This window comes from Castor canadensis, chromosome 1, assembly GCF_047511655.1.
Source record: "Castor canadensis chromosome 1, mCasCan1.hap1v2, whole genome shotgun sequence".
NCBI classification, from domain to species: Eukaryota; Metazoa; Chordata; class Mammalia; order Rodentia; family Castoridae; genus Castor; species Castor canadensis.
In genome coordinates, this window is record NC_133386.1 from 156,865,408 (window position 1) to 156,891,668 (window position 26,261).

The 26,261-nt window shown below is 38.1% G+C and overlaps 1 protein-coding gene across 5 annotated transcripts; it reads right to left on the bottom strand.

Moving 5' to 3' along the window:
- Positions 1-1,298: 1,298 nt before the first annotated feature.
- Positions 1,299-24,889, bottom strand: LOC109696456 (mas-related G-protein coupled receptor member A). 5 transcript variants are annotated; one of them, XM_074042814.1, is made up of 3 exons: positions 24,704-24,889; positions 23,849-23,897; positions 1,299-3,093 (listed from the first exon to the last, which is right to left on the bottom strand). In XM_074042814.1, the coding sequence occupies exon 3, from the start codon at positions 3,066-3,068 to the stop codon at positions 2,082-2,084; it is 987 nt and encodes a 328-aa protein (XP_073898915.1). In that variant the 5' UTR covers positions 3,069-3,093; positions 23,849-23,897; positions 24,704-24,889; the 3' UTR covers positions 1,299-2,081. The 5 variants fall into 5 exon arrangements, with proteins under 5 accessions (XP_073898915.1, XP_073898916.1, XP_020035099.1 ...); XM_074042815.1 differs by having other exon boundaries at positions 23,836-23,897; XM_020179510.2 differs by having other exon boundaries at positions 23,849-23,980.
- Between the last annotated feature and the right edge of the window lie 1,372 nt (positions 24,890-26,261).

Below are 26,261 nucleotides of genomic sequence, written 5' to 3' on the forward strand. Positions count from 1 at the left end.
TGGAAAATATTTTTAGGAATTGTGCATTGGTTTCATGTCAGAGTGTAGACTGAGGGCTGCTATAAGATTCAACAAAATGAGTATTGTGATTGCATCAATGTAAAACATTTGCTGAGGATATTGTCTTTTTAATGATTTTACTAGCATATAATAGTTATATAGGAGGATACATTGTGGCATTTACATATGTGCTTAAATATATCTTAGTTAGAATTACACCCTCTATTGTTTTCCCTCTTCCCTCTTCTCCCTTTCTTAGAACAATTTCAACAGGTCTCATTTTTCTATTTTCATATATGGATACAAAATACATCCACCATATTCACCCTTTCCTTATGCCCACACCCTCCCACAAGTACCTCCCCCAGAAAACATCTATTTGTCTTTCCTGCCCTTCATTTTTTAAATTAAGTGTATATTGATAGTCTAAGAGGGTTTTGTCTTGGTACTTCAAGTCTGTATATATCATGCTTTTATAAAATTAACTCCCTCCCTTCCATTACTTACTCATTCTCTGTCACCAGGATCCCCTAATATTCAATAGCTTATTTTGCTGTACATTGTATTATATTCATCCATAGATGGGTTGTTTCAATATTTTTCATTCTCTAGCATTTTCTTTCTCTCTTCCACTTCCCACACAGCTCCCTCAGACAGACTCACTAATACAATTTTGTTCTCTCTGTCTATCTATCTAGACACACACACATATAATATGTTTCTCTCTCTATATTTAACTGATAGGTATAGCTTCCACATATGAGAGAGTTTTTGAGCTTGGCTTACTTTACTTAACATGAAGTTCTCCAGTTACATCCAGTTGAATTTACTTGCAAAAAACATAATTTCATTCTTCTTTATGACTGAATAAAACTCCTTTGTGTACGTATACCACATTTTCTTAATCTGTTCATCATTTGTGTGGCATCTGGGCTGCTTCCAAAGCTTGGCTACTATAAATAATGCTGCAACAAACATGGGTGTGCAAGTGGCTCTGTCACATTCTTTTGGAATATGTTATTGGTGGATCATATCATAGTTCTATTTTTAGTTTTTTAAGGGACCTTTATATTGCTTTATAGTGGTTGCACTAATTTACATTCCCACCAATAGTGTAGAAGTGTTCCTTTTCACCTGAAGATGTTGTATTATGAGGATATTTCATGGGAAACCATGTGATATCTTCTTTTTCTGTACTATTAGGTAGAAAACAACCACAAACAAGAGTTATGGTTTTCCACAGGAACTTTTTTCTGTTACAACAAAAATTGCAAAGAAATAGCATTTAATAAGGAAGATTTGGAGGAAGTTACTATTAATTTATTGGTAATATCAAGAAGAGGTTATTACACACACACACATTTATACATGGAAGTGTCACAAGGAAACTCCTTGTGTAGTTATTTTAGGCAAGCAAAAATGACATTTTTTTTCTTTTACAAAATTGTAGAACAGGAGGGCAGAATAGGTCTTGCTGTGGGGGGGTTGGTACCAGTGGGAGGGTGAATACATTGCAAATACTGTGTACACATGTATGTAAATGGGAAAATTATACCTTTTGAAACTATTCCAGGAATGGGAGGATGGGGGGATAAAAAAGAATGATGGAGGGGGTGAATTCAAGTATGATATATTTGATACATTGTAAAAACTTTTATAAATGTCACTATGTACCCCCATCCAGCACAACAATGAAAATAAATTAAAAAAAGACAAAAAAGTTATCTTAATCTTTACTGATTAAAATATAGTCCCTAAAGACATTAGATTATAAACTGTTCTTATGTATATTTTCTCCATCATCTTCTGTGTTTTCTTTTTCTAATTTTGATTTATTTCATTGGAATAAAATGTTTATGAACAATAACAACAAAAAGAATGGAGAAAGTCTTCTCCCAGACTAATGCTTTTACTCAGGAAAACTACAAAAGCCAGGTTAAAACAATCTTGTTGAAGACATTGGAGGGGTCACCAAGGCGTTTCAGAGGCAGGAGGCTGAGAAAAGAGCAGACCACTGTGAAGTATGACAGTGACGTGTTCATTGGTAAAGCCACGTCTAATGGCCAGGCAGAGGCTCTGCGTCACTGCTCCACTTTGCTTACTGACATCTCTTGGGTTCCCTGAGGAAGGCTGCTTCCACATTCCTCTCCCTCAGGGGTGTCCTGCAGAGCCCTCTGGAGAAGCAGCTTGAGGGTCTGCTGCTTCAGCTGCTGCCTAAATGAGCCAACGAAGAAGTAGATGATAGGATTGGCACAGCTGTTAACAGAGGACAGGACAACTGAAGTCAGATAAAGGCTGTAAGACATGGCATTAAAATCCAGCTGAATCCAGATTAACAGGAACCAGTGGATTCCGAAGGGCAGGCCACAGATGAGAAAGACCAGCACCGTGAGCAGGATGGTCACATACAGCCTGGTCAGCTTCATTCGTCCAGCGCCACAAATGACTTTTCCCAGCAGGGCCATGCTGGATCCAAAGAGAACCACAAATAAAAAAAGCAGGCACGCAGCAGTGGAAAAGTTAGATGCCAGACACTGATCATTTTCATATCTGACATTCAAGAAACCACAGTAATATTTGTTCAGAATGCTGAACAACAGGGACATCACCCAGAGCAGGGCACACATGACAGCTGATGTGTGTTTTGGGCGGCGGCAGCGGTACCAGATGGGACACAGGACAGACAGGCAGCGCTCCAAGCTAATGGCACTGAGCATGCTCAGGCTTGCGATGTAAGGAAACATCATCACCGTGTTAAAGCAGGGGAGGAAGATAATGTTGGGATAGGAAAATTTGACGAGCACCAACAGAGAATCTATGATGTGGCAGCAGAGGAAGAGGAAGTCAGCCCCGGCCAGGTTTAGGATGTAGACGGTGAAGGCGTTCCTGCGCATGCGGAAGCCCAGGAGCCAGAGCACAATGGTGTTTCCTGCCAGCCCAATCAGTGCAGAGAGGACAATCACCACGTTTGGGATCAGGATCTTGTTATTGAAACTTCCAGGAACATTCCCGTCTGATCCATTCATTGGCGTGGGCTCCGTTCCCCAGGATGAATTGTTTGCGTTCATGCTTAGGAACTCTTCACTGCTGCCCCTGGGAATACAAAGAAGACAGAAGCACCTGTATCACCACTAATTCTCAGGACCCCACTGTGTGTGGGAGTTACTGCTATGGTGTTACAGGGGAGGAAGTAGTGGCGTTCAGAGGTTAAGTAACTTATCAAAAGTCAGGGAGTCCTGAAACCTGGATACAAATCCACTTCAGCTTACTCTAACTGCTGAACTCTTCACTGCAGCACAGATCCTCTGTTGACCTGCTGCTATGATCCCAGATCCCCAGTCATCTTGCTTTGTCTAAGGACCCAAGCACTACTCTGTCCTGACCGGAAACTTTCTCCAGATGTAGGAATTCAGGAAGACACAGGGGTCCATCATGACACTCCCATGACTGAGAAGGTTCAATCTAAAGAGGAGAAAGAAGACCTTGCTTTAGGGCCATGTTGGAATGTGAGCTGTTGCTAACAGAGGGTGAGCTAAAAATGCCCGGATCTGTCAGCCATTGATGATAGAATCACCGTTTATATTACTGGTGTGTAGCTATGTGTGAAGCACACTGTATATTCACATTCATTTCACGAGTGAATGCATGAATGAGGAGAGTAACAGCGATGAAGTTTTGGGCTAAATGAAATTATAATAAAAAGACATTAGAACACATATACAGCGAGATGAGGAAAATTTCATTCACCATCGTCCTTTTTGTGGGTGATTCCTAATAGCGCTCGAATAACTGAAGCTGACCACTGTTGTGTCTTTCAAGTGAGGAATATGGTGTTGCTGAGAAGAAGAATTTTGGTACACATTGTGGAGGTAGGTTTGTGTTTGAACTGAGTTACTCAGGGACACAGAGGAGAAAATAATAAGTAATGATGGATTCCAAGTACCAGAAAAGAGATATTAGTGTGGCAGTATCTATGACCAACTATTAAGTAGTTGTCTGTTGTGTGTGCAATGTAAGTGTGCTCTATTTTCCCTCCCTGAAGATTCTTAGCAGAATTTGTTTTGCTGATGAAAGCTACTATGTGAGGAGCCCTTGAGAAAGAGTAGAAAAAGTGTGGGGCTTGGAATGTAAAAAGTTGCTAATGCAGAGTTCAGCTGGAGAAAGAAGGCAAGCTTCTACCTTTGTGATTAACAAATAGCAACTGGTTGAGTTGTCTTTTTGAATAGTAAGAATTTTTTTTCCATTTTATAGAGGATGGAATCAAAGCACAAACAGAATGAGCAATTAGCCCATAATCTCACACAGTATGGATTTGAACCCACCATTGGTTTCTTAAGTTCCTCTCTTTGACAAACACTTTGGATTCATCACCACTATGTATTGACTACATGTGGATGGGAGAAAAGCAAAGGAGTAATTCCCAAGATATATCCAAGAGATTAGGATTTAAAAAAAATCCTAATCTACTATAAGCAAACTCCAGAAAGAGAGGGGAAGAGAAGCTAATCAAATAGAGAATAAAAGAGAGGTGGAATCAGCTAGGAACAGAAATCAGAATCCAGAAGCCCCTTCCTGCCTTACAAAGGCAGTCATGATTTTAGAGTCTAGATGATTCAAGAGGCAGGAGGCCTCCAAGTGAAAAGAGACACAGAGAGGCACCCTGGACAGAATGTATAGCATCCATCACATGCTCTCCCAGAGACACAGCTCCTACAGTCCTGATTGGTTGGAAAAAGAAGGGAGAGGAAAACCAAACACTCTGTTATTTCCACTCAGGACACAATAGTTTGTACAGCTGTTTTTAGGGTATCATATATTTGTCACTAATGTACCTATATTCTTCTTTTCTTTTCTTTTTTTTTTTTTTTTTGGCAGTAGTGAGGTTTGAACTTAGGGTCTTGTGCCTGCTAGGCAAGTGCTCTACCATTCTGTTATTTTTTAGATAGGGTCTTGGGTTTTTGCCGAGGGCCAGCCTGGACCACGACCTGCCTACCTACAGTCTCCCACATAGCTGGGGTTATAGGCATGAGTCACCATGCAGGGCCATGGACCTTATCTTCATTACAGACCATCTACAGTAGTATCCTCATAAACTGAGACTTAACAAAGAGATTTTCCTGAGATCATACCATAAAGAGTCATTAAATATCAGCTCCCAGTCTCCTGGAGCCCTTTCCAAGACTTTCTCCCATTCTCTCTCATGTCAGTCATTATTTCTGAGGAGCTTTCAAAATATTTTCATGGGAGCACAGAATCTGAGAGACAGCTAGGGACTGTAGAAATTACTAGATTTTGCCAGTATGCATTCTCCCTTCTGTCCTGTAGTATTCTAAAAGGCTTAAGTTAGAAAAGGACCCCATTTCCCAGTCTTTCATGATGCCGATAACATAGGTGAGTAGGTGCTGCCAATGGGAGTGCATAGAAGTAATGCAACCAACTGCTGAGGCCTGGGATTTATAAAAAAAGATATTCTCCCTTTCTTCCTCTTTCTCCAGAGAAGAATTCTGATGTGGTCAGGAGCCAAGTAGGACCCTGGGATAAGGGGGATAAGGGTACCTTTCTAGTGATTGGGGAGCAGCAACTTGGAAGGAGTCCTGGTGTCTGATGCCTTGAAGCTTCCAACTCAGGTCTAAAATACTTTATAATAATTGGTCTTTGTTAGAGAAGTCACACTTACACTCTAATGAGTAAGTAGTATGTTCAAACATTATCATATATACATAGAAACATATACAGAACATATTCCAAAAGTGCAACTGTTAGAGAAGACTAAGGGAGAAAGAAAAGAAGAAAATCATGATAGAGAGTTAATAATAATGAAATACAGCACATCTATGCAGAAGCAAGAAACACACTGAAAACTTGAACAACACAGGATGGGGGAAAGGTGAGGAACAGTAGTGGAGAGGGTTAGATTGATTTAAGCACAATATATTTGCAGGCAAAATACCAAGACAAAATCCCCACTGAACAGTGAACAGACAAACAATGCAGGACAGGAATATAAAATATCATGTTAAGGGAAGGATTCTAGGGGGAGGGGCTGGTAGATGAGGAAGGTAGAAGAGGGTGAATGTGGTTAATGTACTTTCTATACCAGTATGAATATGGAACATTGAAACCCGTTCACGTCACTTCAAGAAGAGGAATGGGGTAAAAGGGAGAATGATGGAGGGGAATGAACCAAATAGAGGCATTATATATATATAAATGTCACAGTGAAACCCCCTGTATAATTATCATATTCTAATAAAAATGTTTAAAAAAATAAGTAGTATGTTTTATCACAGTTGTGTGTTGGGAATGACAGTTCCTCTTTCTGCTGATCTCCTACTGCTGCAGCTACATTTCTGGCTATTGGTCTCGCTCTGATACTTGCTCCTTCCCTCGTCCCTGTAAGTCTAAGGGTGGAAGTAGTGTTTCATTACTGCTTGCTGCAGGGTGCTTCACAATGCACGGTCATCTTCCCCTTAATCTTGCTTAACTTTGAAAATAGTCCCTTTATGAAATACTTCTCAATTATTACACCTTAGTCCATCTGTTTCCTTTTTTGGGACCATTCCGATACATGAAGTAGAATAATTTTAAAAGCAAGTAAATCAATGAAACCTGGGCAGGAAGGCAGAGGTCAGGAGGATCACTGTTTGAGGACATCCCAGGTAAAAAGTTAGCAAAACCCTCATCTCAACAAACAAGCTGGGTGTGGTGGTATACACCTGTAGTCCCAGCTACAAGGGGGGCATAGATAAGAGGATAATGGTTTGAGGTTGGCCTCTGGGCAAAAAATGTGAGACTCTGTGTGAAAAATAACTAAAGCAAAAAAGGGCTGTGGGTATGGTTCAAGTGGTAGAGTGGCTGCTTAGCAAATGTGGGGTCCTGAGTTCAAACCCCAGTACTGTCAAAAAATAAAACAAAAAACTCAATAAAAAACTCAGCACATCTTTGGGATGCACTGTCTATGTGTCCTCTTGTTTCTTAAATGTATGTAAAAGTTAGCATTTTTCCATGAAATTAGATTTCTAGGAGAAATGGGAGGATGTGGGGAGATGGATCAGAAGGGAGAAAGCTCTGGTAATCCTTATTTGGAAACCCAACAGCCAGGTCTTCCAGCATCTAGTTTCTAGAGAGCTTATTTCCTACATATTCCTAAAGAAGATTCCGTAATAGCACCACAAGGTTGGGACAGTGGGGTGTGAAATTAGAGCAAAAATCACAAATGTATTCAGTAATAAAAAATAGTTCTTGGTATAAATCCTCCCCTTTCTTACATTTTCTGCGTAGAGGTGGAGAATTTACCTGAAGCGAAGAGGGAGTGCCTTTGTGGGAATGAGTGGTACTAGTGGATCCTTTTTTATTCTCTTTACAGGAGATGCCTAACAGGGCTGGAGTGAAAGCCGATGTCCAACCAAAGCTTATGAAGATGCAGGAAACCCTGTGACTTCCTGTATAGTAACTGTGGGCAGGTCAGAGACTGCAGCCATGTGAAGTGTGATCCCTTACCAAGGCATTTTTTGGCCTTGGTCCCATTTCTACTCAGTCAATTCCATCCTGTCCAGTTCACCTCCCTGCAAGTAATTGCCATTCTGGGGCCTTTAGGTGCCAAATGTTAGCCTAGGTAGCAATACCAAGCAACATGACCTTGCACTGTGGGGCTTTGCAGCTAAAGAATAACGTATGTTAGCATTTTCAAGGATTACCATGGCCTGTTTCCACTTTGGGAGTATATTTTCTTTATCATAGTAGTAACGCATCCCAAATGGCAGGGATTTTCACAAGGTGAAAGTCTCTCTAAATTCTCCACAGGCCACCAGTATAATTTCCATTCTTATTTCTTTTAATATTTTAAACTCAGAATAGTAAACTTATGTGTCTATTTTTAATTTATCAGTATGATCAGTTGGCTTTCCTTATAAAATGCAGAGTTCAGTACTTAAAACATATACTTATTACCTCCACTTAATGAAAATTGTTATTTATTTCCTTTGGTGCAGATATTAACATTTTAAGTCTACTCTTATAATGTCCCTTCTTGTGCCTCATGCTATGGTCAAATTAAGTCATTTGCTTTAAAAAGATGTCATTCGAATACAACCTGTTTCAGTTATTCAGAAAAGTGTTCCAGTGGATTTATTTGGAAACATTCAAGAAGGACCTTGATATGGGCTCAGTTTGCTCCTCCTCAAATTCCCATTTTGAAGATATTCAGTATCTCAGAAAATGATTTTTTTTGCATATGAAGGTCTTCAAAGATATAATGAAGTTTAAATGGGGTCATTAGAATGTTCCCTAATCCAATATTGCTGGCATTTTTATAAGAAGAAATTAAGACACAGAATACAGAGAGAAGAACATAGGAAAACCCAGGGATGAGAAGATGACATCTACAATCCCAAGAGAAGGGACTTGGCCTAAATTATCCCATTGAACACACAATCTCACTCTTCTAATTTCTTTTGTTTAACTTGCCCAGTCTTTGGTATGTTATTATAGCTCTACTAAACAGCACAGACATACTGTGTCCTGGGATTTACTTCAGAAATTGGGGTTTCAATGTGACCAAAACTAGGGTATGGCCTTTTTGGAGATTATTCCCACTTTCCTAAAGAAAGCAAATAAAGAAGGAGAGATCTAAAGGGGTCTTCATCTGATAGAAGTCTGGAGAAAGCATTGGATCCAACAAACTATACATGGAGAAACCAACCAGTGTATCAAAAGTTTCAGAATTAGACAGAAATGCATATGGGAATTTGGCATAAACTAAAGGTCAAGTTAGTTGGTAAAAACACAAGAAGGAACAGCCATTGGGGAAAGAGGAAAACCAGGAGGGTGTTCCAGAATCCCAGGTGATCGAGTTGTTAGTCAGTAGGTAGCGCCAGGAGCCGCTGAGCTGTAAAGTGACCTTTGACTTAGCAACGTGGAGTCATTGCTGATTTTGTTAACATAGTTGCAGAGGAAAAGTGGTTTGAGGACCAAGTGGAGTAGGTGTAAGAGAGGACGGCAGGTGATATGGGACTCTAGGACACCCCAGATATCAACTGAATACCACCATAGCCAAGGAGAGAGTTTCAAAGGATGGCTGCATGGCATGTTTTTGTATAAATAATCAGCAGTGTTTATATATATAAATAGGCAATCCTAAGAAAATAAAATAAATCATAATTATATCATTGGAAAAAGAAGAGTAAAGAGAATGCTTAAAACAGAATATAAGCTGGGCACTAGGGACTCATACCAGTAATCCTTAGCTACTTGGGAAGCTGAGATTGGGAGGATCATGGTTTGAGGCCAGGTCAGGCAAAAAAGTTCTTGAGATCCCTATCTCAATCAATACCTGGGTGCATGTTATCTCTGTATGTGGGAGGCTGAGATCAGGAGGGTCATGGTTCCGGGCCAGCCCAGGCAAAAACGTTCAAGATCCCAACTCCACAGAAAAGACTGGGTATGGTGGCATGCACCTGACATCCCAGCTCTAGTGAGAAGCAAAAAGTAGGAGGATCACTGACCAGGCGGCCTGGGCACAAAGTGAGACCCTACCTGCAAAGCTCCCTCCCTTTGTGGTTTGATGGCTTTCTTTAGTACTTTATTTTTATTATAAATTTTTTGTTTAGTGTGTGTCCTATAGATTTTTGCATTTTAGTTGCCATGAGGCTTCATACATATCTTATACTGATCACAATCTATTTCAAGATGATAATACTTTTTTTCATACTCAACTTTCTCTCTATACTCCCTCCCAGTATTGCATGTTTTGATGCCCAAATTTGTACCATTTTGTAATATGCATCCCTTGACAATTTATTTAACCATAGCTATTATGAGTAATTTTTTTCCTTTAACCTTTGTGGTAGGCAAAATCTTACTTAACAACATCAATTTTATTCCTAGAGTATTCTCAATGTTGAACTGTACTACTTGGTTTTGTATTTTTGTAGGGTTTTTTTTTTTTGGTATTAATAGCAAATGATTATTTTAGTTTAAAGAACTTCCCTTTAGCAAGTTCCCCCAAACAGGCTAAGTGGTTATGAACCACCTTGGCTTTGTTTGTCTGAAAAGTTTTGGTTTTTGCATCACTTTTGAAAGATAGTTATACTGGGCATAGTGTTTTTGGTTGATAGTTTTTGGCTGGTGATAGTTTGACTATTATGCCTTGACAAACTCCTCTTTGTGTTGAATTTTATTGGAGACCTCTGTACTTTTGGTATCTTGATGTTGTCTGTTTCCTGAGATTAGGAAAATGTCACTCATCATTTCTTTAAATATGCTCTCCATTTTCTCTCTTTTTTTGCTGTCTCTATGCATTCATAAGCCTCTCAAGGGTATGCCATAACTTCTGTATACTTTATTCTTTTTTCTGTTCTTTCCTAGTTGCTTCTCTGGTGAATAATAGTATATGTTCTGCCTTTAGTGTCACTAATTCTTTCTTCAAATTAAGCCAGCCATTAATGCTTTCTATTATAATTTCCACTTCATTTAGTGAATTTATCATCTTTAGGTCTTCTATTTAGTTTTTTTTTTTTTTTGAGAAAGGTCTTACTATGTAGCCCAAGATGGCCTCAAACTTTCTATGTAGCCTAGGCTGACCTCAGACTTGTTATCCTACTTCTTCATTCTCCAGAGTTCTGGAATTACAGGCAATGTGCCACCATATACAGCTCTATTTGGTTTTTCCAATAATTTCAATTTATTTATGCAACATCTCATTTTGTTCTCCATGTCTAATTTATTTTTAAAAATAGAGAAATAAAACCTCTTGCCTATGAGTACAGTGGCCATAAGTTGAAAACAGGCAAAGAACTGTGACTAAGAAATGCATTGCTTATAGGTTTCTTTCTTTGAGTTCTTTTTTTTAAGACATAATTTTATTTTATCTTATTTTTTATTGTTATACTGGGTGGGGGTACAATGTAGCATTTACAAAAGTTCTTGCAATGTATCAAATATATTATACTTGAATATACATCCTCCACTGCTTTTTCTTATCTTCCCTCCCTTCCTTGAGTTCTTTTCTTTTCTCACTGCTGTATAAGTACATCCATAGAAGATTATCAGAGAATACTTCAAAAACTTGTATTCTAATAAATGGGAAAATCCAGAAGAAATGAATAAATTTCAGACATATATGACCTATCTAAATTTATCCAAAAGGATACCAACCACTTAAACAGATCTATAATGTGCAATGAGATTAAAATAGTAATAAAGAGTCTGCTAACAAAGAAAAGTCTAGATGAATTCCACAAGACCTTTAAGGAAGAACTAATGTCAGTGCTCCTCAAACTAGTCCATAAAATAGAAATAGAAGGAATGCTACCAAACTCATTTTATGGAGCCAGTATTACCCTGATTCCAAAATCAGATAAGGACACAACAAAATTATAGACTAGTTTACTTGATGAACACAGATGCACTACTTCTTAATAAAATATTTGCAAACTTAATTCAACAATATATTCACCATGAACAAAATGATTTCATTCCAGACATGCAAGGATGGACCAATGTATACAAATCAGTAAACATAACACAGCATACAAATAGAATAAAGGACAAAAATCGCATAATCATTTCAATAGAAGTAGAAAAAGCCTTAGCATCCCTTCATTATAAAAGCTTGGAAGAAACTAGAAATATAAAGAATATACCTCAAAATAATAAAGGTATATATTATAAACCTATTTCCAATATTTATTAAATAGGAAATACCCAAAACCATTTCCTCTAAAGTCAGAAATGAGACAAGCATGTCCATTCTCTCCAGTCTTATTCAATATAGTGCCTGAAAGGCAGGATAAAAACATAAGAGGGGTACAAATAGAAAAGAAAGAAATCAAAATTTCCATGTTTGCAGATGATATGATCCTATGCTTAAAAGACCCCAAAGACTCCACCAAAAACTCATATCTGATGAACACTCTTGGCAAAATAACAGGATAAAAAAATCAACATACATAAAACAGTAGCTTTTCTATATACCAGTAATGAACAAGCTGAGAAAGAAATGGGAAAAACAATCCCATTCGCAATAAAATACCTAGGAATAAGTTTAACTAAGGAGATGAAAATATCTATAATGAAAACTACGAAACCTTGAAGAAAGAAATAGAAAAAAACCCCCACCAGAAGTTGCAAAGACCTCCCATATTTATGGATGGACAGAATGAGCAATTTGAAAATGCCCATACTACTGAAATCAATATACAGATTCAGTGAAATACTCATCAAAATTCCAATGTCATTCTTCACAAAAATTGAAAAGTCAATCAAATGAAGCATGAAAGATGCAAATAGCCAAAGCAATCCTGAGCAAAAATGAGTAATGCTGGAAGTATCAAATCAAATTATACTTCAGAGCCATAGTAAGAAAAACAATGTGGTACTGGTACAAAACATACAACAGAATAGAACAGAAGACTGAAAAATAAACACACACACATTTGTTGCCATCTGGTTTTTAACAAAGGAGCCAAAAACTTACGTTGAAGAAAAGACAGTCTTTTCAACAAGTGGTATTGGGAAAACTGGATATCCACATATAGAAGACTGGAACCTATCTCCCGATTACTCACCCTGTGCAAAAACCAACTCAAAATATTTCAGAGATCAAAGACATTAATGTTATATCTGAAACTTTGAAACTACCACAGGAAAACAGGGAAGCACTGGAGGACATAGGCATAGGTCACACCAATTGCTCATGAAACAAGAACAAGGATTGACAAATGGGATTGCATCAAACTCTGAAGCTTCTGCACAGCAAAGTTACTACCTGGAGAAAATTTTTGCCAATTATTCATCTGACAAGTGATTAATAATCAGACTATGTAAAGATCTCAAGAAAACTGAATTCCAAAAGAACTAATAAGCCAATTAATAAATGGGCAAATGAATTGAATGGATAATTCTAGAAAGAAGTACAAATGGCTAATACATACATGAAGAAGTGTTCAATATTGCTGGCCACAAAGGGTATGCAAATCAAAATGACCGTGAGATTTTTGTTTGTCACAGTCAGAATAGCAATCATCAAGAAAAAAACAACAAATGATGGTGAGAATGTGGGAAAAAAATGAACCCTTATAACACTGTTGGTGGGAATGTAAATCGGAGTAGCTGCTACTGAAATCAGTGGGGAAGTTTCTCAAAAAACTAAAAATAGAACTGCAACATGATCTTGCCGTGCCACTCCTGGGCAAACAGTCCATATACATATATGTGCACGTATGTATATGAACACACACGCATATATGAACTTACTTTACCAGTCAAAAACTTAGTTTCATTGGTTATATGCTACAGTAAAACATACCTGTTTAGAAAAACTGACTTTTAAAAAATTATCCTGTTATTGTTGTACTGGGGATACATTGTGAATTTTACAAAAGTTCTTACAATGTTAACATAGTTGTATTCACCCCCTTTAAGAAAAACTGACTTTAAAAAATGGTTATATTGTCAACTCACTTTTAAAAAGAAAAATTGTCATTTTTAAAAGGAAAAAAAGGGACTGCTTTTAAATCTTTCAACATGTTTTAGGTATCATATTTTGTGAATACATTACTTTTTTCCCCAATTTTATTTATTTATTTAAACTTTTTTTGTATTTTGTCATTTTTACATTTATTCACATGTGTATACATGATTTGCACCTCCCCCTTCCAAGCAGAACCTGTTCTGCCCTCTTGTTTTCCAATTTTGTTGAAGAGAAAACATAGAGATAATAGGAAAGACAGCGTTTTTGCTAGTTTGAGATAAAGATAGCTCTACAGAGAGATTCCTTGCATTGCTTCCGTGCACATGTGTATTGCAACCCACATTGGTTCCTCTCTACCAGACCCCTTCCCTACCTCCTGATCCCCTTCCCATAGTGGCCTCGACCAGTTTAAGATTACTATCTTCATTTCTATACAGTGAGCACATCAACCACTTTCAAGTTTTAGGTTTCCTTCCCTTTCCCTATTCCTCCTTTACGTGTTCTCACCTTAACGTGTGACCCATGTCCAATAATATTACTGCATTTGTTTTAGGTCTATAGCCTGCATATGAGGGAGAACATGCAATTTTTGGCCTTCTGAGCCTGGCTAATTTCACTTAAGATGATGTTCTCCAGTTCCATCCATTTACTTGTGAATCACAAAATTTCATTCTTTTTTGTGGCTGAATAAAATTCCATTGTGCATAAATACCACATTTTCTCAAACTTTCAACAAAGTAATATTTTGAAATGGTTCTTAAAAGTAATACCTCCTAAAGGAATGGGTCTATGAAATGACTGTCCAATACAGAGTGATATTGTGAAATGACTATCTGTGAAATGACTGTGAGTACAATAAAACTCCACTAAATCTATAGTTAACTTGAGGCAAACATTTAAAAACTAATTTAACAGTGTTACAGAAACAATTAGTGTTTTTGGCATTTAAATTTGAGCAATGCTACCATATGGGCAATTTTCATAAAAAAGTTTCAGAGGCAAAAAAAGATATTTGGGATGGGTTGGCTGAGAAGAAAATAAAACAATCTACTTAAGCCTTTAATTTTAGAATTAATCCTCAAAAAAGATGTCATACATGATCACCACCACTTTTTGGAGGGTTCGGGCAAAATTCTAATGTTTGTATGTATTTCTAATACTCATAACCTTTTAAACTTTAAAATTAACCACAGACTAGCCCACTTCCTACTGAGAGACTGAAAATACAGTTGTGACATTGTTCTGTAAGTTCAGTTACAAAGTGTTAAAACAAAATAGGAAATAGACTTGCCCTGCCATCTAAATAATTCTGCATTAACAACTACTTCTCTTTCTGCTCTTAGAAGCCTTAGAAATAAGTACTATGATAAGTGGGATACATGAAAAGGAAGTTATAAACAAAGGATTAGTTTGTAGACCCTTCATATTGGGGTCAGTCATTTCTTTCTCCTCCTCCCACGTTGAAACATGGTGAGTATGATTCCAGTTATATTTCTTAAGTTAAACATAACATTTCTTAAAATTATATAAAATATGCTTGAAGCAGAAATGCCAACAAATAATACCCAGCATGCATAACTTTACATGGATTAATTTGGGCACAATTAAATTTTCTTAGGGGAGGGATTACAGGAGTTTCTTGGCAATTTTGAATAGTGTTAGAATGAACATAGGAATGCAGGTGTCTCTTTAATGCACTGATTTCATTTCCTTCAGATTATACCCAGGAGTAGAATTGCTAGGTCATATGGTAATTTCACTTTTAAACTCTTGAAGACCCTCTGTATTATTTCTCATAATGGTGGCATTGATTTAAATTCCCAACAGCAATGTCCAAGTGTTCCTTTTTCTTCACATCCTTACCACCACTTTGTATGTTTTTCCCTTTTGGTAATAGACATTCTAACTGGAATGAGGTGATAACCCATGGTGGTTTTGATTTGCAATTCCCTGACGATTAGTTATAGTAAGCATTTTTTCATATATTTGTTAGGCATGCATATGGCTTCTTTTGAGAAATGGCTGTTTAGGTCTGTTGCTCATTGTAAAACTATATTTTTTGTGTGATTGAACTTGAGTTATATTCTAGCTATTAGCCCCTTGTCAGCTGTATAGTTTGCAATTTTTTCTGCCATTTTGTAGCTTGTCTCTTTACTCTGTTAATTAATTATTTTGCTGTGCAGAAGCTTTTAGTTTGATGTACTCCAATTTGTCAATTTTTATTTTGTTTCTTTTGTTTTTAGGGTCTTATCAAAATCCTTGCATATTCCAATGCTTTTTTCTTCATCAGTTTCATAGTTTGAGACTTTACTACTGTTATGCTTTATATCTGAAATGTCCCCAAAGGTTCATATTGTTGAAGACTTGTGCCCCAGCTGCTGCACTGTAGACAGGCAATCAAATCATGAGGTCATTAACCTCACCAGTGGATTGATCCATATCTGAATGGGCTATTAGGAGGTGGGGCCTCATTGGAGGACGTAGGTTACTAGGTGGATGCCTTGGAAGGGTACCTCTTGTCCCTCCCCACCCAGTTGGCATGAGTGAGCAGCTTTGCTCCAACATACACTCTCTGCCATGATATTCTGCCTAATCATGGTCCAGAAACAATTAAAGCCAAGTGACCATGGACTGAAACCTCTGAATCCTTAAGTCCAAACAAACTTTTCCTCCTTTAAATTGTTTCAGGCATTTTGTCACAGTAATGAAAAGCTAACTAACATACACACTTAAGTCTTTAAACCATGTTGAGTTCATATTTGTATATGGAAAGATATAACAGGGATTGAATTTCATTTTTCTGCCTGGGAATATCCAATTTCCTGACAAAATTTGTTGAGGAGATTGTACTTTCTGCAATGCACATTCATAGCACCTTTGTCAGAGATTCGTTGACCATAGATGCATGGATTACTTCTAGGCTTTATCTTCTGTTCCGCTGGGCTGTATGTTTGTTTTTAGGCCAATATTATTTCTGTTTTGATTGCTATAGCCATGTGGTATAGTTTGAAGTCAGTGTGATGCCTCCTGCTTTTTGTTTTGGGTATTTCAGGTTTCTTGTGAATCCACAAGAATTTCGGGATTGTTTTCCTAAAAGAATATCATTGCTATTTCAATACTTTTTAGATGTAGAGTATTGAACCAAGGCCCTCATACATGCCAAGTACACAGTTTACCACTAATCTAAACTCAAACCCTTTATTGATATTTTTATAGGGATTGGATTGAATTTCTAGATCACTTTTTGTAAAATGACATTTAAAAACTGGCAATTCTTCTAATCCAAAATGTGAGATGTCTTTCTGGTTTTTAAATGCCCTTTTCAATTTCTTTCATCAATGCCTTATAGTATTGGTGGTAGATTTCTTTCATCCTTAGTTGAATTTATTCCTAAAATTTTGTTTGGTAAATATTGGAGGTAGGATTGCTTTCTTGCCTTCTTTTTCAGATAATTTGCTACTGATATATAGGAACACTATTGATTTTTGGGTTGTTTTGACTTCTCTATTTTTTGTTTTTTTAGTGGTACTGGAGTTTGAACTTGGGGCCTTGCACTTGCAAGTCAGGCATTCTACCTCATGAGCCACACCCAGCCCATTTTGCTTTTGTTATTTCTCAAATAGAGGTTGCTTTTACACCCAGGCTGGTGTGGACCACGATCCTCCTATTTACACTTCCTGTATAGCTGGGATGATAGGCACTTGCTTCTGCTTCTAGCTTTTTATTGGTTGAGATGGGATCTCACTGACTTTTTGCCCAGGCTGGTCTTGAACTACAATCTTCTCAATCTCTGACTCCTGAGTAGTTAGGATTATAGGTATATCACCTATAGTGTAATTACCCCAGTGTGATTTTGTATTTTGCCTCTGCTGAATATATTTATTAGTTCCAATAACTTTTGGTTAATTCTTTGGAGTTTTTGGTATTATAAGATCATGTCTCTTTCACACAGTAGCAATTTAATTTTCTCCTTTCTATTTTTTTGAATTTTTATTACTATTGTACTGGGGGTACACTGTGACATTTACAGAAGTTCTTACAATATATCCTACTTGAGTTCACCCTTTCCATTATTCTCCTCCTCCCACTCCCAGTTCTGGAACAGTTTCAGCAGGTCTCATTTTTCCATTTTCATACATGAGTACGTAATATTTCCACCATATTAGCCTTCTCCTTTCTAATTTTGATGCTGCTTATTTTTTTCTCTTGCCTAATCACACCGCTGAGGACTTCATACCATGTTGAATAAAAGTGAAAGTGGACATGCTTTTCTTATTCCAGATCTTAGAAAGAAGGCTTTTTAGCTTTTCCTATTCAATATGTTGTTAGTTGAGGGCTTGTTACAGATAGTATTTATTATATTGAGGTACCTTCCTTTTATACATAATCAGTTCAGAGTTGGGGATTTTGCTGTATCATGAAGGTATATTGGATTTTCTAAAATGCTTTTCTGCATCTATTTGGATGATCATATCTTTATGTTTTTCATTCTGCTTTTGTGTGTCACATGCATTTATTTGCAATGCTGTCTGTCTTTGTTTTGTTGGGATCAATCTCTTTTGATCACAGTGAATAATCTTTTCAATGTGCTGTTCAATTCAGTTTGCTGATAGTTTGTAGATGATTTTTACATCTATGGTCACCAAGGATATTGGCCTGTGGCTTTCCTTTTTATTGTGTCCTTGTCTGGTTTTGGTATCATAGTAATCCTGGTCTCTTAGGATGAGTTTGGTAGAATTCTCTTCTGTTCATTTTTTTTCAATAATTAACATTCATATTAATTCTTCTTTAAATATTTGGTCTAATTTAGCTTTGAATTCTTTTGGTCTGGGGCTTGTATATGATGGGAGACTTCTTATTACTGATTAAATTTTCTTACTCATTATTGATGTGTTTGGGTTTTATGTTTCTTCATGATTCAGTATTAGTAAGGTTTATACACCCAGGAATTTGTTCACTTCTTCTAGGTTATCAAATTTTTTGACCTATAGTTATTCATAATAATCTCTATGATTTCTGTACTTCTGTGGTGTCAGAAGTGCATTTCTTTTCTGTGATTTTTCTTAGTCTAGCTTAGGATTTGTCAATTTTATCTTTTGGAAGAGTCAAATTTTTGTTTTGTTTATCATTTGTACTATTTTTGGTTTCTATTTCTGCTGTGATCTTTATTATTTCTTTTATTTTACTAATATTGTGTTTGGTTTGTTATTATTTTTCTATTTTTTGAGGTTTAGTGATAGTTTGAGACTTCTGCCCTTCCCCCCCTCCATCTCTATTTCCTCCCTCCCTCTCTCTCTCTCTCTCTCTCCTCTTCTTCCTCCTCCTCTTCCTCCTTCTTCGCTCTCTTTGTCTCTCTCTTCTTCTTGAGACAAAGTCTTGTTGCCTTCCTATAGTAGCTGGGGCTTCTGGTATGAGCCACCATGTTGGCTCTTTCTAATGTAGATGTTGTTTGCTTTAAATTTCTCTTAATCCTGCTTGTGCAGTATCCAACAGGATTTTCATTTGTTTTAAGAAACTTTAAAATAGTTCCTTAATATCTGATCCATTAGTTTGTTCCAGAGTTGCTTTGTATAGTTCCAAAGGTTTTTTGTTGTTGTTATCAATTTCTAGTTTTATTTCATTGTGGCTAGACAAGATACACATGATTTAAAAATTTAAAACATTTATTGAGCCTTAGTTTTTGGTTTATCATATGACCTGTCCTGTGAAATGTTTTGTGACATTTAGATAAATTTATGCTTTGCAGTTATTGGTTGGCCACTTGTTCTAGGGTACAATTTAACTCTGAAATTTCTTTACTGATACACTGACTAAGTGAACTGTTCACTATTGAAAGTGGGATATTAAATTAAATTACCTATTACTGTATTTAAATCTGTCATTCCATTTATTCTATTAATTTTCCCTTATACCTTTGAGTTCTACAATATTGGATGCATAAATATTTACAGTTGTTATTTCCTCTTGCTGAATTGACCCCTTTATCATTGTATAATGACCTTCCCTGTCATTTTTTTATTTCTGCATTTAACATCTGTTTTATCCGATATGTTTGTCTGCTCCTGATTTCATTTGGATCCATTTGAATGGAATATCTTATTCTGTCCCTTCACTTTCAGCCTATGCATATATATCCTTAGAAGTAGACTGAAGTTTTTGTATGCAATGGATAGTTGGGTCTTTCTTTCTTTCATTTTTTTTGGTAGTACTGGGGTATGAATTCAGGGCCTCAATGCTTACTAAGCAGGTGCTCTACCTTTTGAGCCACTCCACCAGTCTGGGTCTTTCTTTTTATATCTGTTCATTAAATGTGTGTCTTTTTATTGGCAAATATAAACTACTTATGCTTAAAGTAATTATTGACAGGTAAGTTGTTACTATTTACTTTTCTGGCTCTTTTTGTAGTTTCTTTCTCTCTCCCTCTCTTAAAGAATTCCTGTGTGGTTAAGTGATTTAGCCCCAGTGTGTTTTGCTACTTGCTTACTGTTTTTGGTGTATCTATTATAGACTTTTGCTTAACTGCTACTACAAGGCTTTCAAAAGACCTTTTTTGTTGTTGTTTTTTTGATTATAACATGCTATTTTAATACCAAAGCAACTTAATTGATAAAAAGGTAGGAAAAAAAAACAAAAAAGAAAGAAAAAGTACTGTTAAAAAATTTTAGGCTGTAGTTTGTAATCCCAGATACTTGTGAGGCAGAGATGGGGAGAATCATGGCTGGAGGTCAGCCCAAGTAAAAAGTTACCAAGACTCCATCTTAGTTGATAAATCCAGGCTTGGTGGTGCATGTGATTCCAGCTACTTGGGAGGTATAGGTAGGATGATTGCAATCTGAGAGCAGTTCTTAGCAAAAATGTGAGACCCTACCTAAAAAACAACGAAAGATAAGAGGTCTGGGGGTATAACTCAAGTGGTAGAGTGTGTATCTATCAAACACTAACAGTTAGTTCAAACTCCATTACTGCAAAAAAAAAATTATGCTGGTCACTAGTGACTCACACCTATGATCCTAGCTACTTGGGAGCATTGTGGTTCAAGACCAGCCCAGGCTTCCATCTCCAAAATAACCAGAGAAAAATGGACTAGAAGTGTGGCTCAAGTGGTAGAGTGCCTGCTTTGCAAGCACAATGCCCTGAGTTCAAACTCCAGCCCCACCAAGAAAAGAAATTACACTTGAACTTCATTTCTCCTCACATGTGGTTTTTGGTGTCTCATTTTACACCTTTCTAAATTTCCTATCTCTTAAGACATTAATGAAGCTATGTTTCTGTGGTATAGAGATCAAACATAGGTCCTTATACACGTACAGCAAGCACTACTGCCACTGGGCTACAGCTCCAGCCCACAATTATTATTTTTTAATTGTTTTGTTTTTAGTCTTGTACTAAAGATATGAATGATTTGCTCACTATATTTATAGAGGTAGACTCTTCAGAATTTGTGCAGTTACTGTTACCAGTACTTTTTATAACTACGATGTTTGCTTCTTACTCACTAGCATCTCTTTCTTTCAGTTCAAAGAACTTCCTTTAGCGTTTCTCATAGCATGTGTCTGGTACTAATAATTCTCTCAGCTTTTTGCTTGTCTGGGAATTCCTTTATCTCTACTTTACTTCCAAAGGTTAACTTTGGCAGGTGCAGTATTCTCAATTGATGTTTGTTTCCTTCATCAATGTGAAAATTTCATTCTACTCCCTCGGGCCTGTGAGGTTTCTGTTGAGAAGTCATCTGTCAGGCAAATTAGGACACACTTATGTGTTATTTGTTTCTAGCAGGAAACAAATAATGCTTTGAGCATTCTGTGTCTTTTTCTTTGTTGTTGAAACAGAGTCTTACTATCTACCCCAGGCTGGTCTCAAACTGGCAACTCTCCTGTTTCTGCCTCCTGAGTGCTGCGATTATAGGTATACACCACCATGCCTGGCCCATGTTGGTTTTTACCCTTTACAAATTTAAATATAGTGTCTTGGGTATACTTGGTTGAATTTAATCTGACTGGTGATCTTAGATCTTACTGTACTTAGATATTTTATTCAGGACTAGGTTTGGGATGTTTTCTTTTACCTGTTTGAGAGAGCTTTCGACCTCTAGCATTCTCCCATCCCTCTTGAATACAAAATCCAAACAATTGTTCTTTAATGTTCTCATAAGCTTTCTTTATTCCTCTTTATCGTATTTCTTCCTCCTTTCACCTGAGTATTGTCAAGTGTGTCTTCAAGTTAACTGATGCTTAGTCTGTTTGATCTACTCTAGTGTTGATGCTTTCTATTGTGTTTTAAGTTTTACTAGGTGAACTTTTTTGCCTCGAAGATTTCTGTTTGATTTAAAAAATTATTTCAAACTCTGTCCTCAGAGCCCTGAATTGTTCAGTGCTTTCTTGAAGCCTGCTCAGTTTCCCTAAAACAGAGTCTGCACACAGCAGCTACATGGCACAGGTATAGTTATGCAGTTGTTTTATTCACCTTAATTTTGTTTTAGGTGAGTTTATCATTTCCTAAAAGATTTTTTTATTTTTTGGTGCTTGGGATTGAACCTGAGGTGTTGGGCATGCTAAAAAATACGCTATTCTCAGCCCTCCCTGAGACTTTCTTCCCCCTCCTTCCTTCCTTCCTCCCTGCCTCCCACCCTCCTTCCTTCCTTCCTCCCTGCTTCTCGCCCTCCTTCCTTCCTCCCTTCCTTCCTTCCTCCTTTCCATTCATTCTTTCTTTTCAGACAGGTTCTCAGCATGTATCGCATATTGGCTTCAAACTCATGATCCTCCTGCCTTGGCCTCATAAGTGCTGGAATTATAGGCACGTGCCACCACACATGGCTGTCCCTGAAACTTCTTGATGCTTGTTGGCTTACTACATCATCAGCACATTGAAGGATTGAGTATTTATTCCAGTGTTCATAACCTGACTTTGTGCCTGTCCCTCCAGAAATTCTAAGCAGGTTGTTGATTTTCTCTGAGTCAGTGGTCACTTTGGCTGTTTCATCATTCTAAGGCACCCAAACTCCTGGTTTGCAGTGCTTTCACTGTTGGTGTGTTGCTGCTGTTTGACCACTAGAGGGTGCTCAAAAATCAAGTTTGTCATAAATGTAGGGATGTGCCTAAAAAACATGGTTTGTCTCCACAAGCTTCTTTCTGGTGCCATATTAGGCACAGACAGCTTGTCCAGTCACTGGCATGTGGTCAGGCCCTGTATGATTCTGTCCAGCTCTGGGCATCAACACAGAGTGATGAACCCTAGGTTCCTGTGCATGAATTGGCACATACCTCCCTTTCTTCCCCAGAGCAATTACTCTCTGTGTTGTACTGTCTGGGATTCAGGGAGGGACAGAGGGGCAGTCTTGTGGTCCTTTATACCATAATAGTAGGTCACACTCAGAACTCTCAGCTCACCAAGACCAAGATCCTGCTGCTGTGGTAAACTCATGGCTGAAGCTGGTATAATCATCCACAAGTGATGCTGGATGTAAATCCAACCAACTGGGGCCATGAATCTCTCCACCTGGCACTGTAGTAGGTCTAGAGGCCTTGAATGAGCACTTGCTTGGGGGCAGAGACTGTTAGGATCTGCCTCACATTAGGTTTCACTGGCTGAACACTTAATTCCAAGGCAAAGTCCTGTGGTTACTACCCAGTCTTAACCAACAGTGGATGGAATTTTGGTCCATGCTGTGCTTCCTGAGGTTGGTGGAGGACTTGGTAGGGACAGTCACTTGGCCATCAAGGCTGATGTTAAGCTTAGTCACACCTGAGTCTCATAGCTACAAGACCTGCACATTTTCAGGGGTGCATTGAAGCCCACACCTGAGCCTGGTGATGATGCAGGCAAAAAACACAAGTTTGTCCCTTTGAGGCACAGGTCTCTGCTTAGTGGCAGGGTAGGCTTAGAGATGCTATCAGCAAACACTGGACTGGGGATGGAGCATTTTGGCTCTGCCTCATGCTGGCCTCACTGTAGTGGGTTTGATATTGAGCTTTAAGGCAATGTCCTGTGTGTACTTTCTTGCTTTACCTCCCAGCAGGTGGAGTCCTCTCCCAAGATGTGCTATGTGAGGTTGGAGTAGAGATGGTGGAGACAATCCCTTGGCAACCTGGACTAATGTGGTTCCACAGGATCAGTAATTGGGCACAGACATAGGAGAAAGGGGCTGTGGGGCTGTGCTTGGCACCAGGTTTCTAGATGACAGACTTGGTATGGAGTGTCAAGTCTACGGCTTAGACCTAATTCTCTCTCTCTCCCCCAGGCAACTAGTGTCTCTCTCCACATTGCAGTACTTGGAGTTGGAGGAGAGATGAAATAGGTAACTGTCATTTCTGCTTTTTTAATGTGTCTTTTCTCATTGTACTAAAATAGATACTGTGGTCTCTCACCTGGTTACCTTACCTCTTGTGAAGTTACTTTGGTAAATGAATAGCTGTTCAACTTGGTGTCTCTGTGGGAAGATGATTGCTCACTCAGTCACCATCTTTCTATTATACCATATTTAATTTTCTATCTTCATATTCTTGAAATTCACTGAAAAATTTAAAGATTATTTTGGGTTGTTTTTCTGTCTTTTTATAGCTTTTCCTAGGTTTATGGTCTGTTGGTGCCTTGCTAGTTTCTTTTGGAGGGCTCATGATTTGCTGAGTCTTCTTTTGATAGTTGAACATTTGTGGAGATAGTCACTCTTTGGGGGTGTCTTTCATGATGCTCTTTGGCAGGGATAGACCTTCACTATGTAGTCTAGCTTATGATTCTGAATGGGCCAGCTGCCGATGACCCTGAGTAGGCAGAGCCATGTTCAGACGGCGGGGCTATTGCCTTTGCTTTGAATTCAGATAGGGCAGCTGACTGTAATCTGTTATTTGGCAAGACCACTGGCTGAAATCTGCAATCAGGCTGAGCTTCTGGATGTACACTATGATTGCCTCAGCTCTGTCTGGGTCAGAGTATATTACCTGGTCAGAAGATCCTACTACTTGAGTCCATAGGTGGGACAAAATTGCAGGAGAATCCTTAAGGTTAAGTACATAGGGATGAAACATAATTAAGTCTTGATTAGCAGCTGCAAATACCTTTCTGACAAGCCTTCCACCATCAAAGTTACTGGAAGGGAGCTTCGTGTTTCTTGTCTTTCCCTCCTGTGCCCACTCATGGCTCCCTGAATACTCCACCATAACACAGAATTTTGGGAGTATAGACCAATAGGAAAGACACAACAATAGCCTTAGAAATAAATTCTATATAAACTCTTACCTTCCCTCTATTCTTCTTGTTGGATATGGCAAGCTGTCCTCTGCTGGTGGGAAGAGCCTCCTGAGATTGATAGAAAAGAACACTTTTCTGTCCTGAAGAAGTGCCTTCAGTAGGCGGAAGGAAGTTTAGTGGCTACGTAAGGCTTATCAACATACTGGACAGCCCTGTGGTTTCCTGTGCAGAGACCCACTGGCAAATGAGAGTGTGGACTTTGTTGAGTCATGTTCCTCATAAGATGTTTCTCAATATTTGGTCTTACTCTGCTCCTCTATCTCAACCTTTGCCCATACCTACCCTCTGTCCATCCTTTCCTCTTTCCTGTAAGTGATTGTTGTTTTGGAGTTTCTTTCTGCCACTGGACCAGTAATGGCAAACAATGTGAGCTGTGCCGGAAAGCTTTCTAAGAGTGACGCTCATACTCCTTTGTCATCACTCAAAGATCTTCATGGATTGGCCCCTCCATTTCTTGTCAAAGTAGTAATGTGGGTATGTTTACAACTTATCTCCTAATAGTGCAGGAGTGTATCAAAATTAAATCAAAACAAAACAAAAACCTAGGTGAATGTCTTCCAAAGTTTTATTCTCTAGAAACAGCAATCTGTTAGAATTTTTGTTCTTAAGTATTTTATTAGGGAAGATTACTATTTTGAATGGTGAATTTTTATTTATATTTTTAATTTGTGTTACCAAGTGTATAAATTGGCTGTCCACATGAGATGTAAAGAAGTTGGCACACATGCTAGCCACATTGAGTCCTAAGAGCAGTCATGGAGTGAGAAATAGATTCAACCATATGGGTTTGTGTCTGGCAAATCAGCAGATGGGAGTGTGTGATGGGGGGGTGGAGACTGTATGCAGGGTACTGATTATAACAACAGATCATGGAATCTAAATGTGGCAACCATGGAAATGAGGAAGAGATGGTCAGAAAGACATATCAGGTCAAGAAACTAGGTCAGCTGGGCTCCAGTGGCTCATGCCTATAATCCTAGCTACTCAGGAGGCAGAGATCAGAAGGATCGCAGTTTGAAGTCAGCCAGGGTAAATAGTTTGCAAACACCTATCTCAAAAATATCCAACACAAAAAAGGGCTGGCTGAATGGCTCAAGAGTGCCTACCCAGCAAGCATGAGGCCCTATGTTCAAACCTCAGTACTGAAGGAGAGAGAGAGAGAGAGAGGATCAAAGGGGATGTTATGGGAAGGTCACTGGAGCTGAGGCTCTAGGAAAAACAGTTGTACATATCAGAGGGGAGGGTCAAACAGAGTGATCTCTACACTGAGACTTTGGAGGCTATACTGATGTGGGTGATGACAAGATAGATGAGACTGGATTGGATGATAAGGTTAAAGAAGGATGTGTAGAACATGGAGAACTTGGGATGTTGTATTGACCATCCAGGTAGATACTGGGGTTACCACAAATGGGCTGATGCTTGAGAAGTCTGTAAATGAGGCAGTAAGCCACAAAACAATATAGTAAACATTCACATACCCATCAGTGACATTAAGCATATGCTAAAACTGTTTCTTATTTGCCACTGATTTCTCTTTAGAAAT